General features: G+C 37.8%; 2 protein-coding genes across 2 annotated transcripts in view; one reads left to right on the forward strand and one right to left on the reverse strand.

Annotated features, from left to right (window-relative positions):
* The window catches only part of LOC111869311 (fas-associated death domain protein), a 14,293-nt gene extending 8,039 nt beyond the window's left edge, over nt 1-6,254 (forward strand). Inside the window, exons 3-4 of the mRNA XM_023860722.2 lie at nt 4,603-4,733; nt 5,657-6,254. Of these exons, the coding sequence (XP_023716490.1) occupies nt 4,603-4,733; nt 5,657-5,785 (260 nt within the window). The 3' untranslated portion in view covers nt 5,786-6,254. The remainder of the gene's footprint in view (nt 1-4,602; nt 4,734-5,656) is intronic.
* A 1,941-nt stretch (nt 6,255-8,195) lies between these two features.
* The window catches only part of LOC111869306 (eukaryotic translation initiation factor 4E), a 15,892-nt gene continuing 6,087 nt past the window's right edge, over nt 8,196-18,000 (reverse strand). The window contains exons 3-5 of the mRNA XM_023860713.2: nt 15,932-16,109; nt 14,548-14,687; nt 8,196-9,778 (exon numbers count right to left, since the gene is read on the reverse strand). Of these exons, the coding sequence (XP_023716481.1) occupies nt 9,664-9,778; nt 14,548-14,687; nt 15,932-16,109 (433 nt within the window). The 3' untranslated portion in view covers nt 8,196-9,663. The remainder of the gene's footprint in view (nt 9,779-14,547; nt 14,688-15,931; nt 16,110-18,000) is intronic.

Below are 18,000 nucleotides of genomic sequence, written 5' to 3' on the forward strand. Positions count from 1 at the left end.
CTTGAGAAGATATGTAATGAGATTATAGAATTTCAAAGGACAGGATGTTATGATTTGATGTACATGAAGACAAAAGAACTAGGATGGAAAGAGAACCATGGGATTCAAAATATTGGCATCGAAGACTCCCAGGGGAATAGAATAGTAGATCAGAGGCAAGTGCTGAAAATTTCGGAAAATTATATTACAGAACTATATGATCAACCTAATCGGCCAGAAACCTTGGAAGTGGAACCCGAAGAAGAAGTAGATACAGACGAGAAAGGACCATATATTTTACAAAGTGAGGTGGAAAAAGCTATCAAGGACATGAGGAATGGAAAGGCTACAGGAGATGTTGATGTACCTGGAGATGTGCTTAAGTTAGTGGGAGAACGTGGTTTGAAAACACTGACAAAACTACAGAAGTGACAATAATTGCCTTAAAAAGACAAAAGCTACAGAATGCGGTGACCATCGCACAGTAAGCCTTATTGCACATACAGCAAAGATAATAGCAGAGATACTTAAAAGACGAATTGATAGGAAAATAGAGGATATACTTGGAGACGATCAGTTTGGATTTAGAAGAGGAAAAGGAACCAGGGATGCAATTGGGATAATGAGAATTATAGCTGAATGAACTTTGGAGATAGATGAAGAACTGTGTGCTTGCTTTATAGACTGGCAGAAGGCATTTGACCGTGTAAATTTGACCAAATTAATGCAGATCCTAAAGGAAACAGTTATCGACTGGCGTGAAAGGAGATTGATTAGTAAATTGTACATGGATCAGAAAGTTAGAGTGCGACTGGACAGAGGGGAGACAAGAAGTGTGAAGATTGGAAGAGGAGTTCGACAAGGATGCTGTTTATCACCAATTCTGTTCAACTTGTACAGTGAATGCCTTACCAAAGAAGCTCTGGATGGGTTTGGAGACTTCAAATTAGTAGGGCAAATTATTCAAACTGTGAAATATGCAGATGACCTTGTGTTAATGGCTAAGGAAGAAACTGTGCTACAGTGCATGATTAATAGACTAATTGAAATTGGAAGGTGCTATGGCATGGAAATGAATGTGGAAAAAACAAAAGTAATGAAAATTTCGAGACAACCAACCCCAGTTACAATAAAGATAGATCAAAAACAACTGGAGAATGTGAAATGTTTTAAATATTGGGGTAGCTTGTTAACAGATGATGAAAGGTGTATGTGTGAAATTAAATCTAGGATTGCCATGGCAAAAGCTGCATTTAGCAAGAAGAATCTTTTTACCAGCAAATTGGACTTAAATTTGAGAAAGAAACTAGTCAAAATGCTACATTTGGAGCATCACTTTGTATGGGGCTGAAACTTGGACACTTAGGGCAGTAGATCAGAAACACCTGGAAAGCTTTGAAATGTGGTGTTGGAGAAGGATGGAGAAGATCAGTTGGACCAATTATGTGAGAAATGAAGAAGTGTTATTTAGAGTCAGTGAGCAGAGGAATATCCTACACAAAATAAGAAAACGGAAGGCTAATTGGCTTGGTCATATCTTACGCGGTAACGGCCTTCTAAAGGAAGTTATTGAAGGAAAGATAGAGGGGCAGATAGAAGTGACCAGAAGACGAGGAAGAAGATGGATGACCTTGGGGACAGAAGAGGATATTTTCATTTGAAGGAGAAAGCTCTAGATCGCGTCATGTGGAGGAACTTTTTGGAAGAGACTGTGGACCTGTCGTCTTGACAGATTACAGATGAATGAATACGGCAACTGGATAGCCACTCTGTTTTAGAATACTATTCCAAATTAAATTTCCTCACACATAATTTGGTTTGTGCCTTAAGTTCTGGCAACTCTCATGTCGGTCGTCCTCTTTCTAAAATTAATTTCTTTTCAGAAAACTCCCTGCTATTAAACCCCCTTTTTAAAAGGCTTTCGATTGCACAGTCGCAGTCACGGCTGCCAGCAAACATTTTAGCTGTGGCCTGCGCATGTAGTCTAATCACGCCCATTGCCCTTGTACCACAGTATCAGACTTGCTTTCCTTAGATACAGATAGCTTCTTTCTGATGCATCAAAATATGATCACAAATACAATCTTACGCCATTTAAATATGCACTTACAATATTTTAATAAAACTTTTTTCTTTTTTAATGCTAGTGGGGTGGGACTAAGTCCCTTGTACTGCGGGCATTTCTGGCCTATTGTTCCAGCGCCACTTTGTCCACCACAAATCCCACTTGACCAGGCCCGGGATTGAACCCGGGCTGCCGCGATGGGAAGCCAGCGACTAACCGCTTGAGCTATGGCGCGGCCTTAATAGAACTTAATGTTACCTATAACACCCAACAAGACTGAAATCACCCATAAACAGTTAATTTTCACATAACCATTGAAAGAACACATTCCTTCGCTCACATAACCATTGAAAGAACACATTCCTTCGCTGTTCTAGCCAGCAAACCAAAATTTGCTTCCGTTGACCACTTCGGATGGAACGAATTCGTATGGAGATAAACAAAAGAAAACTTGGTCCATCTCACCAAGCAGGGTAAGGGAGGAGGAGGAGGCGGCATGTGGCCTTGAGCAGGAACACGCGCTAAATGACAGTATTCAAATCCTTGTTATTCAAACTGAATTATTTATATATGACTTCTTTTCTTTTCGTTTCTTAACTACGGGAGCAATGCTTCCCTTACTTCCATGCACGGCACGCCACTGGCTGATGTACTGTCTCATTGTCTGTTACATGGAAACCCACACTGATGATCCCCAATAATTTCATCTATATATGGATTTAACCTTGAGAGAAGAATATAGGTAAATTTCCAGCCCATCATAGTGTCCCTGTATTCATAATACCAGGCTTCAAATCTGTTGTTGTTGTTCTCCTCCTCCTCCTTACTGTGCTATAAAGATGTCCTTGCATCTCAAACAACTCTAGCCAGCATCAGGATCTGACCAGAATATTTAAACATTAGGCTTATAACTATACAGTGTGTAGCCTTCCTTCAGAAACTGATGTGGTCATCATATTCCCAGCCTTTATAACACCCAGTGCTTCACTGTTGTTATGGGAGCATCTCACATTGAAGTAAGCGGTAGCCAATCAGCATGGACCACAGCCGCTCCAACACCCATTGGGTCAGACGCTGCAACAGAGTATAAAGATGCAGAACTCTGATACACTACTCAGTTACAGCTGCGCTTACATTGAGACAGCTTATGTGGAGTGCAGACAGCAACACCGTCAGCCCACAGAAGGAAGACCGATGAGCCAGCCTGCTGCAGCTGAAATTTATTGGGCACTCCCTTAGAGTTATGGCCCTTTTCAGGAACCCCAACACCTCACTGGTTACCGCACACTCTGCCTACCTGCTCATCTGTATATTCTTCTAATGGGAATAAATATTTTTTATAGAGATTTATGTGGCTGTCTGTCCATGCTACCGGAACTGACACCCCACATTGTGTTCATGAAACTAGATAATGGACTGTCCTGAGCCAGCTGAATCTACTGTGTGTCACAAAACACAGATTCCTTGAGATCCCACATTTCAGTCAACACTTCTCACCTTTTTCTTGCCAAGGGGTCCGTTCCTGAGAAGTGTTTGTCAGATTCCATCTGTTTCCATCCTATACCTTGGGGTGTGTAGAAGATGATAGTAAAGCACCCCATTGCTACTATGAATTTCTATAAAGCTGATAAAGTTACAGACATACCCTGTCTAGAGTTACCTGGAGTACAATTTGCCTATACCTTGATTATAGCATAATTTAGGAATGTGTCACACTTCAGGAACAACACTGGATAAGAACTATCGAATAAATGTTTACTGCTGCAAAAATCATCTGAAATTAAATTCTTACACTTCTATGGAAAAATACATTACTACACTGTTCCAGAAAATTTTAAAAATGTTGACATAAAATAATCATATGGGCAAATTTTCTCAAGAGCCCTGTGGGCCAGATCAAGCCCATGGGCTTTAATTTGCTCATTCCTGCCTTAGTGGTAACAGGACTTACCAAATCCATTTAATTGATGTTTTATGTCATTTTAATGTTGGAACATTAGAACTTGGGATAGCTCAGTCAGTAAAGCAAAAGGCTAGGGCTGAGCAGCTGGGGTTTGGTTCTTGGCAAGGGTAAGATATTATTTCTTTTCTCCAGTGTCCTGACCAGCTCTGAGGCACACCCAGCCTCCTATCCAGTGGGTAGCAGGGGCTCTTTTGCCATGGTATGAACATGACCTCTCATCTCAATCTAGTGCCAAGGTCAAGAATGGTGGAGCTATACCTCCACTCCCCCAGTTGTTTTCATGGCAGAGTGCTTAATTAAGCGCAGTGGACAACTTTACCGTTATGTTATGCTGTTTTGCCAAGCTGCATATATTTTGTGTGTCTGGAATTTTAATGACAGACTCCCATGCAGTCTGGCATATTATCACTTTTATTGTATCATCCTTGTAATTTAATGTAAGCAGTAGAGGTTTTAAACAGTAAGGCATCTAAAAACCACACACAACATATAATTGTGGAGTTGAAAATAATCCAAGATTGAATCAGTCAGAATGTCTCTGCTGTCAGTTTCACTGTGACCATTTGTCATTCGGCAGTCTTAATTTCTTTTCCAGTCTTGGATCGTGTTTGTAAAGACATAGGAACACATTGGAGAGACCTAGCAAGAAATCTGTCAATACGTGAAGGAGAAATTGATGACATTGAAGTTCAGTATCCCAGGAATTTGAAGGAACGTGCTTATGAGGTATTTTGAATTTTCAGGACTAAATAATATAATAATTTTCAAAAGATGGAAAGGCATGTATTGTCATGTCTGCATGATAAATTTACATTTCATATGTGGCCAGTGTATATGATTTTAGCCCACATTCCTAGGTTTGTAAGGACAGACTGATGGTATATTCATATTCATCTGCTGTCTTGACTAATATATGTTGAACCTCTGCATGATAAAATCATGTACATTGCGACTCATTCTTGGGGGGGGGGGTAATTCTATATTGTTTTTCAATAATTTGAGGTAGACCTCAGCCCTGTTTACTCCAATTTTTTGAGACTGTACTGTTTCCTACCATCAGTGGCAGCCATACAGAATTTTGAGCCTGAAATGACACTAGCATCACTTGGCATTGGGTCCTAAAACATAGTATGGTAACTGATTTCCAAAAAATATTAAATTTGTTGAGAGCAAATGTTTGACACTCAAATATGTTTGCCTTTGAAGTGTGCGCTTGATACACAAAAGCCTCTACTCAAAATATGTTAGGCAGCCTCCTCTACGCCCATGCCAGTAGCCATATGATACTGGAAATTTTGGGTAAAAACATTTGAATCATGAGTGATCTGAAGTGTTTGTTTTCTGACAAGATGGTGGAGTAGCTGATTCAGCAAAGTAAAGTGGCATGAGTTCCTAGCAGAGATAGATGTTTATCTTATCTCAGTATCTGGAGTTCACCCATCCTCTTGGCCATTGGGCACATGGGTCTCTTTCCCTTGGAGGTAAAGCAGCTGATGCGTGAAGCTGATCACACACCCTAGTGTCTAGTTCTAGAATCTGTTCTGTGTGCCTTCGTGGTACTGAAGGGCAGTCTTTAACTTATGTCCTCATATAGTTGTAGAACTTTATTGATGTTCTTGTCTCCTATATATTTTGAACTTTTGTTTCAGTGCATGAAAAGATTTATAAATGAAACAGATCCGTACAAAGTACGGCAGAAACTGCTACGTGCTCTTGATGAATGTGGGAGGAGAGACTTGAGAGAAGATGTGGAAGAAATACTCAACAGGAGAGCATAGCGAAGTTGCTGTTACTCTTCAACAGCATAATTCTTCCTTTCAATAAAAGTCTGTTTTACATGACATGCACATAAGGGATACTTGTGACTAGGACTGAAGAAATAGAATTTTAACCCTTTGTGGTTGTATGTTGGGTGTTTCCCACGTTGGTAATTTTTTATTGAAGGCTTGAGTCTGAAAATACCCACCAACAGTTTTGTAGGTAAATTATTCTGCTTCCATCTGTGAGCTGTTCGATGAACTCTGTATAATGGAAACCCTACCTTATGAATAATTTTCTTCACTATCTGTATGGCTAAATAAAAGAACTGATGATGATATTAAAGGCTGTAAAAAGTGCATCATGTAGAAGGATGAGAGGGAATACTCACCGACAATGTTTTAGAACTGTTCTGGATTAATGAAGAAAGTTGTCTTCTGGGTTTAGGCACCGTGTATTCTTCGTTTTGGCCGACGTTTCGGAGGAACGTAGTGCCTCCATCTTCAGAGCAGCTATTCAACTGCTCTGAAGATGGAGGCGCTACGTTCCTCCGAAACGTCGGCCAAAACGAAGAATACACGGTGCCTAAACCCAGAAGACAACTTCTTCATTGTCATCGCCGTGAAAACCTCAAAACTTACATGTTCTGGATTAATTCAGTGGTAGCAATGAGGAAAAGGGGGGCACAGAAAGTGAATATGAATGTAACAGTAGTGAAATGGATGAAGCCAGTATCCATGGAAATGACAGTGGAAATGCTTGTGACAGCTTGAAGATTCTTAAAGACATCACACACCTTCAGCAGAGGAGTTCAAACTTTCTGCAGATGTATGACCTTTATAAATTAAAATTTTCGATGTTTTTTTCCATCCAAGTATTTGCTATTCCTAATTCTTGAAGAAACATATCATTATGCATGTGAGTGTCTCACATTTTTTAGACTGAGAAAAAATTATCTATATTTGAATGTTGATATTTCAGTTTTTAACTTCAAAAATTTTCAGATAACTTTTTGCCCTGCATGGTGGCACACAAACTACCCAATCCATCAAGATCATAATGGTTGCCATTATTAGCAAGAATAAACTTGTTAACAAAAATGTCTCCATCCTGCCATTGTGAAAATGTGGCTAGCATGTTGAGTATATTGAAAAAATTGGTGTACAGAAAATTCTCATTCTCATCTCAACTGAAGATGTCATTCTTACACATGCCTACTAATGTTGCCGAATCTGATTGATACCTTGCACTCATAACACAAATGAGCTATTAGCACTGTAGTTATGGCATAAGCATATTTGAAATTAATTATTATATATACACTGCCTTTGTAATTGTCAACTAGACTAAGTCAGCACATAAATAAATAATTATTATTACTATAATTATTCCTGGTACTCATTTCTGTTAGAGGCTGAGTCTACCCCAGGGCCACAGTGCAGCTGGAAGGATTAGGTCAATTGAAAAAATCCAATGACCTCATCAGGACTTGAACCAGCGACCTTCCAGCTTGTAGCATAGTGCCTCAGCCAACTATGCTATATAATTTTCCTGGGGAGTAAAGCATGGCCGGCGCATAGGGCTGACTGTCTAGATCAGCTGTGTCAAACATGCGGCCCCTCAACTTTTAGAGCTAATTGATATTAAAATCAATATTAAAACTTTAGTAGAAATATTTTTTGTAAAGACAATTTTCCAACAGACCAGAAGACAAGAATTGTCACGCAGAGATAAATTAGCAGGCTGCAGGAAATTCAATGTTTTGCTATTTCTAACATAACTTCTTGTGTAATCTCTCTTTTTACATATTGAAAAGCTGTTTGATACTTGTCAAAAATGGCACTCTCTTGCTTTTTAGAACTGTAAGATATGTGACTTCAGGTAATTATATTGAAATTATTCCTAAATAATAATTAGGATTAAATTTCCTTGTATCAAAATCTAATGTATATTTCTATTTTGAAGTGCGGCCCTGGACTATTATTTATATGGCTGAGGTGGCCCTCTGTACAAGTTGAGTTTGACATGCCTGGTCTAGATAGTGTGGGACCCTCAACGTCTCACAACCCTATGGGCCTTCACGGCCTGTTACAGGGATAGCTTTACTTTTACTATAATTATAAAATAATTGAGTTTTGAAGAAAAGTGGCTGTGACCTAATCAAGATATAATCACTGCGTTTGCCTGGAAGGAATGAGGAAGACTATAGAACAATTCAGTCAATAGTCAGCATTCAGGTCAAAGATTTCAATGAAGCACTGAATACAAGTCTATACTGTTAATGCCAGACCAGTGAACTTGATTTAGAATATTTTGCCATCCTTTTATAAACTGTTCCTTTGTACCTTTAAAATTTTACTGATTAACTGTATGGAGGGTGAACCCTAACTTAATACGATAATGGTCACTTATAAAAGTAAGATAGTCCCATTCTTTTACAAAACTCGGAGGTTTATTACCATGTTCACAAGAGAGTCATATAAACTGTAAACATGTAAAATGTATGTGAAGCACATTCTTCATAACCTTGTACAATAATACCAGCATTTGAAAATTTTCTTCTCCATTCCTGAGAATATATAATGAATATCAATATAGAGTTATCTCTAATAAACTGAATGAATAAGGGGCAGGCCTTGACCAGTTCTTGAACCACAACCATTCTGATTTATTATGCATCCCCCTCTCTGTTTCAGCACTTCAAAGAAAGTGCAGTAACTTATTTAAAGGAGTGTCTTGTTAGTCACCTGGCTCCATAAAGTAGTAATAATTTTTTTTAATGCAGAAACAAATGAAAAGCAAGCCTTTAACAGGAACAGTCTGCTGAAATATGTTTTCTGTTAGCATAGTTTTATTCCATATTGTGCTTCTTGCAATTTAGGAACATTCCTGTCAAAAATAAAAATTAGATCAAACCATAAAGATATGTTCAGAAGGCTTAAACAGACTGGAAAAACAGCAAGATGTGAAAACAAGCTTAAAATGGCCATTGCTCAGTAACTAATGTACATACTTTTTCAGAACTAGATTGCTGGCACCCTTAGTGTCAAGTTATATATAATAAATAGTTAACAGTGATTAGTTTTCTTTTTTAATATGGAAAATGCAGAATACACTCTATACATACATAAGTACAGATTATATCAGCACAAATTCTAAGCTTTAAATAACTTTTATACCTCTAGATTGTAAATCTAACATGTAACTGAATTGAATAGCAAAATGAATAAACGAACAAAATATTACAACAGAAAGTGTTTTTCACATGAACAAAATGTAAAATATACAAATTAAAAAAGGACTTGAACAATAAAAAAAAGTATATTCATTCCCTATCCTTCAGTTTCTATAGCAATTATTATGTGCTGATTCCATTATCACATATTTTATCTATAACCTGTTTCCATCACTTAGATATTTACAATTCTGTCCATGTATATGAACAAGACCATTTATGCATTAAATATGTTAGTTTAAGGAAAATTTAAACTTATATTTTAGAAAGTTTACATGACAAGAAATAGTTATGACAATAATGAACACACTCATTGTTAGTGGTTAGTTCGCATGGAAGATGTCAACATGTTGAAGAAAGTCCTTACACATAAAATGAATAATATATACTTAAATAATATGATTTAACAGTACATGAAGACAGCAACTGGAGACAAGACTGCATGAAAGAAAGACTTCTCCTTAACCAAAATATCTTCTCTACTCAAATATTTGTGTAGAAGAACTTACATTGTAGTTTCAATAAATATTTTTCCATAGTCTACATTTTCAAAATCATCAAAAATAAAAAATAATTGAGCGATCAAACTTGTGTACCAATTTTAAAACATTATCATCCATTCAAGTAATCCACATTTAACTCTTCCCTAATCTATACAGGCTGTTATACCGTGTAAGTGTTTTTAGTAACAGATCCAGCTTTAACCATAGTGTCTTTATGGATCTGGTAGCCAATAGTAACATTACGGCCAATATTGAGGCGCTGTTTCAATTTTCGCCTGAAAAACAAACAGAAACACTGTAAATAGTCATCTAGCCATCTTTGTAAGTCTTTTAAATACATACATTGTTCCACAAAACCATGAAATGTCAGCTTTAACTGATAAAACTCTCAACATCTCCTTGAGTTCAGCTGTAAATTTGAAGTGTTTTACAAATTTTGGTAAACAGTCACGGAAAAATTCTTCAATAACACCCAAAATTTACAGCACCATGTAAAACAATTATGAAAAAGATTAATGTAATACATTCAATGCCAGAGAAGAAAACATATTTGAAAGTTAAACTGATGTTGAAAATACAGTAAATTCTGGGTTATCCAGCATACAAGCATTCAGAATCCTCATCCAACCAGCAAAGATTTCAAATAAAATTCACTCTTTTTATGAAGTTATTCAAAAACAAATTTGAAATGTGCATATGTTGACCTGCTACAAGGCAGTTCTCCAAGCTGACACTAGCAGCACTACTCATCCTCCTGCATGCAGGTTCCATTACAGTACAGGCTAGTTAACTCTGTGCTCATGTTAGTGTATGTACCTGAAATCTTTCACCCATCAATCTGTCATGTCACCTAGGAAGACTCCCATGCAAGAACTGAAGTGAAAATGCAGTTTTGACCTTGTATTGGATTTCTGTAAGTTTTCCTCAGGCAACCAGCAGACCCCATTCCCCATAAATACCGGATAATATGACTTTATTGTAACATGTTACAGGCTCCACAATGACTGTTCATAAAACTGATCCTTTGTTTTATGACATATGGCAGCCTATATGTAAGGCACTAAACTTTCACTGAACAGGGTTCTAAGTTTTTCATACATGATCAGATTTAGTGTACATTTCTCTAAGCTGAGATCTCCTAATATGGTTAATACCAAGCTCCTACATTTGAGTCTACATTAAGTTGTATTACACTCCTTTTATTAAATCCATTAATACCCCTACTAATGGTTCTACAGCCCAGTTTGGGCCCTGGCTGCTCCTTAAGTTCCTTAATCTCATACATGGTCGGCAGGACTCCTTGGACGGTTAATCAGCCTGTCGCAAGACCACTACCTACACAGGACTATACAAAAACAAAATAAACGAACACAGACATCCATGCCTCGAGTGGGATTCACATCTACAGTCCCAGTGTCCAGTGGGCAAAGACATTTCATGCCCTAGAACATGCAGCCACTGTGACTGGGTTTTAAAACCACTGGGGGTAGCAGAATAAGCCTTATGGGAGTTTCCACCCCAGAAATAAATTCCACAGTGGAATAATGAATCAAAATCAAGTTTTGTGTAAAGTTGGGGAAAAGCCCCCACTGAAACACATGAAATGGGAGGAACAGGTTATAGGGATAAGGCTGTCTTGATGACAAACATCTTAATGTTTAAGCATTTTCAAGAGGACAGAAAGGATGTGGAAGATGAGCATTGTAATAGATGACTGAAAACCACCTCAAATTCAGAACTGGTGGACAAAGTGTCTGATTTACTTGCAGGACACTCAGAGTTACAGCTAGTGAACTAAATGTAAATAAGAAATCAATGAGGTCCATAATTACCGCAGACCTGGGTAAGAGAAAAATTTGTGTGAAGTCTGTATCACACACTGTGTGCGCATGCATGCACATGTGTGAGTGAACCTGGTTTTCTAAACACCATCATTATTGGAGATGTGTCACAGTGTTTCTGTATGATCCTGAGACCAAAGAGCAATGGCAATCACACAGCTTACCGGGACCATAAAAAGTGTATACCCAGAATTACACATCTAAAACATGATGATCAAATTCAATTCAAAATGCACAGTTCATAAAGAATTTGAGCCTGAAGGAATGACTGTCAACAGGAAGAACTACTTAGGGGTACCAAAATATTTATTAGCAAGAATCAAGTGTGAGGCCAGATCTGGAACATTTTGCTTATAAGCTTTTGCATGGCAAAATGCCTGCTCACCCAGTGATCAACATAAAAGACATTACTGACCAAAAAAGGGATTGCATTGCTAAATTACCCTCCTTATTCCCCTGACAACCTGGTTCTAGAAGACTGCTGTTTCCCAAGCTGAAATTGCAAGTGAAAGGTTGCCAATCTGGTATGTTAAATGACGTTCTAAAGTTTGATTTGTTTCATCATGGTCCATCACACTAACAATATAGAGAAGAAATAACAAGAACACAAACCAATTTGGTTTAAAAATTTTAGCAAAATCTTCTTAAACATACTAACTGTAATTTATAAATATTTTAACATATTAATACAAGCTGCTGTATTTGTTAAAAAAAATAATTTTGTACTTATTGTATTATAACACTGTGTATATATTAATATTCAGAAAACATACTGTAATAGTGGTTTCTAATTGTATTGATATCCTTCTGAAGATGGTCTAAAAGACTGAAGCATGTTAAGGATAAAATATTAAAAAGGAGAGGAAAAAAAAGCATCAGTCCTACAGTGGATGGAATTAATTAACCTTTTATGACATTCACAAGAACATGATGGCAGAACTGAATATCATCAGAGCAGATAAGTTTTCCAAGTCTTTCTGAAGCATATATGAATGCTGTAATACACATATTTGATCCCTTGGGAACTATTTTGAGGGAAATGCACAATAAACATATCACCTTATTCACTGTTGTTTTTATCTCATTTCAGTCTTATTCCTTCAAGTTTTCTAACTATAATTTTATATCTCTTCTTTACTTCACCTTACTTTACTTACAAAAGCAAGAACATCAGTCAGGCTTTCATTCAGTAAATATGGTTACTAGCTCAAAAAATAGCCTACATTCAGTTTCCACCACCTGTCAGTTAATGTAGAGTGGTGGTGAGCACATTTCTATCCCTGGTCTAAATACATTAAAATATAATAATACATAACTTTATACAAGTTTTCACCCATTAACTAGCTTCTTAAAATTCTGCTGAATCTTGAGGTCCTCACAGTGGTGATTATAAAGGGTGCATGTGATGGTGCATAGTCCAGTAGAAGTTCACTGATATTTCAGGGGACTGTACTGTTTCCATCTTCTGAGTTGAAGTTATGCTACACAAGCAGTGAGCAAGTAAGCATCAGTTTGCTACCTGCCTACCATATCTTTGACTCTAAAAGATGGAGACAGTATGTTACTGAAAATAAATAGTAATTTGTATAAGATATTGGCCTGTCTGCTATGTGATAAGTTTGAATGCGTGCCATGGGAGTTGAGATGAATAGTAAGTGTCCCTCCTAAAGGAGGGGCCAAACAATTTATGGCAGGATCTTGTAATCCCTCCATACTATCTGGTGCAAGGAATTTCAAACTTCTAGAAAAGAAGCATCAAGTCCTGTTGCAAGTTAAAACAGCAGCAAATACAAGGGTTGGAACTTTAATAGTGGCAACACTGCTGTAGAGACGCCATGCAACGGAACCAAATAATGTCGCTTATACCACACATTAGTTACATACCTACCTTACCTCAGAGCAAATGGACTCTCCCTTCCCACATCACGCGCATGCGCAGTGATGAGAAGAACAGAGCCTCTTGTAAGCTGGCGGTCTAGTGTAGTGTTGTCGCGATGTTTTCGAAACAGGAACAACGGAGTTGGATAAAGATTGAATGTGCCAGAAGCTGTACAGCATGGCAGTGTCATCAAGGTCTTCAAGAGGCTTGCGGGGAACCTGCATTGCCTTACAGAACAGTGGCAAGGTGGGTAAAAGCCTTCAACGAGGGACGCCAAAATGTGGCAGACATGCGTTGGCCAGGTTGTCCTAGCGTCAGTGAAGAAGAAGTGTATGCTCTTTCCACGTTACTGGAGAGTGATTGACGCCATATGATTTGTGAGCTAGCCCGAGAGACAGGATTAGCACATACGACTGTGCTTCACATTCTGAAGGAATGCCTGGGCATGAGAAAAATTGCATCATGATGGGTTCCGCATGATTTGACGGAAATGCAGAAATGGCTACGATACAACACTGCTCGTAACCACTTGGAGCGCTATGAGCGCGAAGGAGAGGCTTTCTTACGCCGTATCATTACGCTGGATGAGACATGGGCCAAATCGTACGAGCCACAAATGAAACGCCAATTGAACGAATGGCATGATTGCGGGTCACCACGAAAATCAAAAGTTTGTCAGAACCCCAGCAATGTGAAAGTTATGTTGATTCTCGTGAACGACTGTGATGGTGTTATCCTAACACATACTGTTCCCCGACAGCAGACCGTCAATGACCAGTACTACTGTTCATTTTTGGAACACAACCTGCGACCAGCTTTGAGTAAGAAGCGGCAACACTTTCTGCAGAACCCAACCATCATTTTGCAGTACAATGCTCGGCCACATGCAGCGCAAGCTGTGGCTGATTTGTTCGATCGATGGGGCTGGGAAGTGCTGTACCATCCACCATACTCCCCGGACTTAAGCCCTTGTGACTTCAACTTGATTCCTAAGATGAAGGAACCACTTTGTGGCTCGCTTCAGAACTGTTCCAGAGAATCTTCAGGCAGTAGACCGCTCCGTTCAAACTATCAACACAACAGGCTCTGCTAAAGGTATCCTACGACTTCCACATCGCTGGCAATGGGTTGTACACAATGCTGGTGACTACACTGAAGGACAATAAAACTTCGAAACATGCATCTATTTGGTATCACTTGTAAATAAATAGTTGCCACTATTAAAGTCCCAACCCTCGTATCTAGGGAGAGATGGATATTAGCAGGTACCATTATGGTTTTATTGAGAATACAAAAACAAGCACTTCGTTGTAATAAATCTTACCCAATCTCCATAACACTCTGTGATTTCTGAGCATCAGCAGTCCAGACACCAATCTTGTCTCCCTTCGATCGAACATTTACAACAGCTCCACAGATATCTTCACTATTCTCATCAAACGCTTCACCAATCATGCATAACAGCTATAAAAGGAGGAAAAATCAACATTTTGACAGTAAATGCTCAATCCTAATTATGCAGATTATATGCAACAGTTAAAAACTATAATCCAACTCAAGAGATAGAGAATTTTACTTAAAAGTTTCCAAATATTTATACATTACTTACATTAACTTTTCATCGTTGATGGGAAGTATTTTCCACTAAATCAGGTCCAGAGAACCTGAACTCTACATCTGTAAATGCCTTCAATAGTTTTATCCTGGGAATATACCCAGTTTCCTAGCAGCAGCAGCAGTCTATTCTTGCTTATTAAAAATCTGCTGCCTAGCAACAGATGTCATTCCACTGTCTGTTTCGCGGCCGTTGCCTAGAAACTAATGTTGTTTCAGTGCCGTTCACTAGCAACAGCTTTTTCTCTGGCTCCACAGTTCTTACTTTGAGCAAATATGCCACAATATTAAATTCTCTAATAAATTAAATGTACACGTGGAAAGTCAAGTGGTTGTCAGATAAGTTATTCAGGTACAGCATAATCACATAACTAACAAGTGCACATTCAGACTACTCAGTTTGCATGGTTAATGATTTTATACGAGTACATGTGTATTTAGCTATAAATTTATTTCCTGCATTTCTTTTTCAAAAATAGTGTTTCTGTGTAGTTGGCCATGCCATAGCTCAGGCAGTTAGTTGCTGGCTTCCTACTGCGGCGGCCCAGGTCATGTGGGATTTGTGTCCAACAAAGTGCCACTGGGACAAGTTTTCTCCAAGGACTTCAGATTCCCCTGCCAACTGTCATTCCACCAACTGCTCCACACTTGTCTATAAGCTAGGGATGGTACAACAGGCCAAATAGAGGCAGAGTCTCACCCCACGTCAAGAAATAAAAAAAAAAAAAAAAAGAAAAAAGATATAATTTCAGATATTATGTAGGAAGGCACTCCATATTTACCATTAATTTGGTACTGTTAGGGTAGTGAAAAATAGAAATTTATGACAAGCCAGGCTTTTGGCTCAGAAAGGCTGCAAGAGACATACATATAATTTTGTGATTTTAATGGAAAATCCTCTTCGAAAGTGGCCACCTGGGCAACTGAGAAGGATACAGGAAGTAACATTACAATATATATTAGGAAAATGTGTTTTGATGGTGGATGGAACTGGCTCAGGACCATGATGGGGGGGGGGGAATTTTCTATCATGTTGAACTACCATAGAGTTGGTTGGTTAGATGGCATATACTAATATAAAAGTCTGTACTTACTATTTCAAGCCAGTATTTATCTAATTCATTTGCTCTCTGATTTTTGGCCAGGTTTATTAACCAGCGGCCTCCTTGCTTGTTTGCATCATCTTCCCACATTGGACGTATCCCTTTCTTGAACAAAGAGTAATCACAGCCCTGATGCAAATCACTGGCCATCTTTATGTGGTTGTACAAACTGTAAAATAAACCACTTACTGATATAGGATATGACAACTTTAGAGATTATAGAAGCAATGTGCTACTATTACAATAAAATTCATAAAACAAGGAGTGACTGATTATGTTCTCGAACTTATTTTATCATGAAGATTTTCATGTAGCTGCTGTGTAGAATTTCCTTGCTAATTCACATGGTAGTAGCCCTTGTACCATGTCTGGTGGACTAGTTAAGTAACTTGTAGCACATACCAGTCTTCACCCAACAGAGAGAAACCACATTTTAACAAGAAGATTACACAAATGGGCCCAAAAATTTACATACTTCTATATATCACAGGAAGAAATAAAACCACACATTCTAAGACTGACAGGCTACCATTTGCCATACTCATTCCTGGTGCATGAAGCCTCCATAAGTTTGTGCCCCTTGACACTTGTCATCATATGAAGAAGATATGGGTACCAACGTGTTGCAAGTGTAGCTGATGCTGCAGTAGAGACAAGCCAGTAAAGTCCCAGAAGGTATACTGCAGCTGCATCTGATGATGACAGGCACAACAGATATGTCACTGGACATAATAATAAAGAATGTGGTATTCTTGTAAAATTTACAAACTCTGGCTCTTTGAACGGACCTAACTGGTAGGTGTCGCCAACCCCTCACCAGAGGACAGAAACAGATTCCGTTTCCAAAATGTCACATTTTCTAGTCTCTAAATACCAGACCATGGAAAAAAGTCCAAAAACCCAGTAATTCTGAACATAAATAGTGTTTATATATAATGATATTTAGGCACGACAATACCACAACCATTACAAACAACAATTTAATTCACTGTCTGAGTGTAATTTACAACTTGAACTTTATTTTATTGTAAATATATTTACGTACATTTCTAGGCATCCATTTAATGTAGAACTTTATTCCAATTTTGATACATTTATAAGACTTGTATTAATTCAGACGAAGTCAAATGTATTAACTGTGTTACGTCCTATACAGTACTAATAGTCACTACATTGTACTGTAATATATGAATTAATGTAAATTGCAATTCAATAGATTGAAAATGATGACTTTATAAGCTGAAACATGTAGCATGAACATGAGATAAAGATAGTGTATGATAACATGGAAATACCCAACTCAACCAGTTTAAAGTTCTTAGGGGTTAATATTGCAAATACTCTTAACTTGGAAAACTCATATTGACTCACTTATCCCAAAACTTAGCTCTGTGTGCTATGCAATCCGAATCATAAAATCATTCGTGAATCAGGAAACTTTGCTGATGGTTTATTATGCCTATTTTCACTCTATTATTCGATACGGCATTATTTTTTGGGATAACTCTTCGTACGCCAGCAATGTCTTTCGTTTGCAAAAGAGGGCAGTGAGACTAATAACTGGTGCTGGTAATAGAAACTCATGTAAAATGATATTCACTACTCTAAAAATTCTTACTGTCATCTTTGTATATTTATTCACTACTATCTTTTGTGGTCGATAACATGGATCAATATTATTTTGTATCTGATGTACATAATAGAGACACTAGACAGGTACTCAACATAAATCTACTCGTATATCAACCCTCAACTCGTTTATCATTATATCAAATAGGTTCATATTATATGGGCATCAAACTATTCGATTGTCTCCCACTAAATGTGAAGCAATTATATAAAGATATTAAACGGTTTAAATTTAAATTAAAAGAATTCTTGAGTTGTCACCCATTTTATACTGTGGATGAATTTTTTGTATATACTAGTCGGTAAGAATAATTGTATTCTGGTTCTATTCTTATGTCTTGACTTAGTTCTTTGTACTACTTATTTATCTAATGTGACTTTTCCACATCCTAAAGTGTTGAATTTATGGAAATAATAGATGAGTAATGAAA

Source organism: Cryptotermes secundus, unplaced genomic scaffold (genome assembly GCF_002891405.2).
Source record: "Cryptotermes secundus unplaced genomic scaffold, Csec_1.0 scaffold274, whole genome shotgun sequence".
Lineage (NCBI taxonomy): Eukaryota > Metazoa > Arthropoda > Insecta > Blattodea > Kalotermitidae > Cryptotermes > Cryptotermes secundus.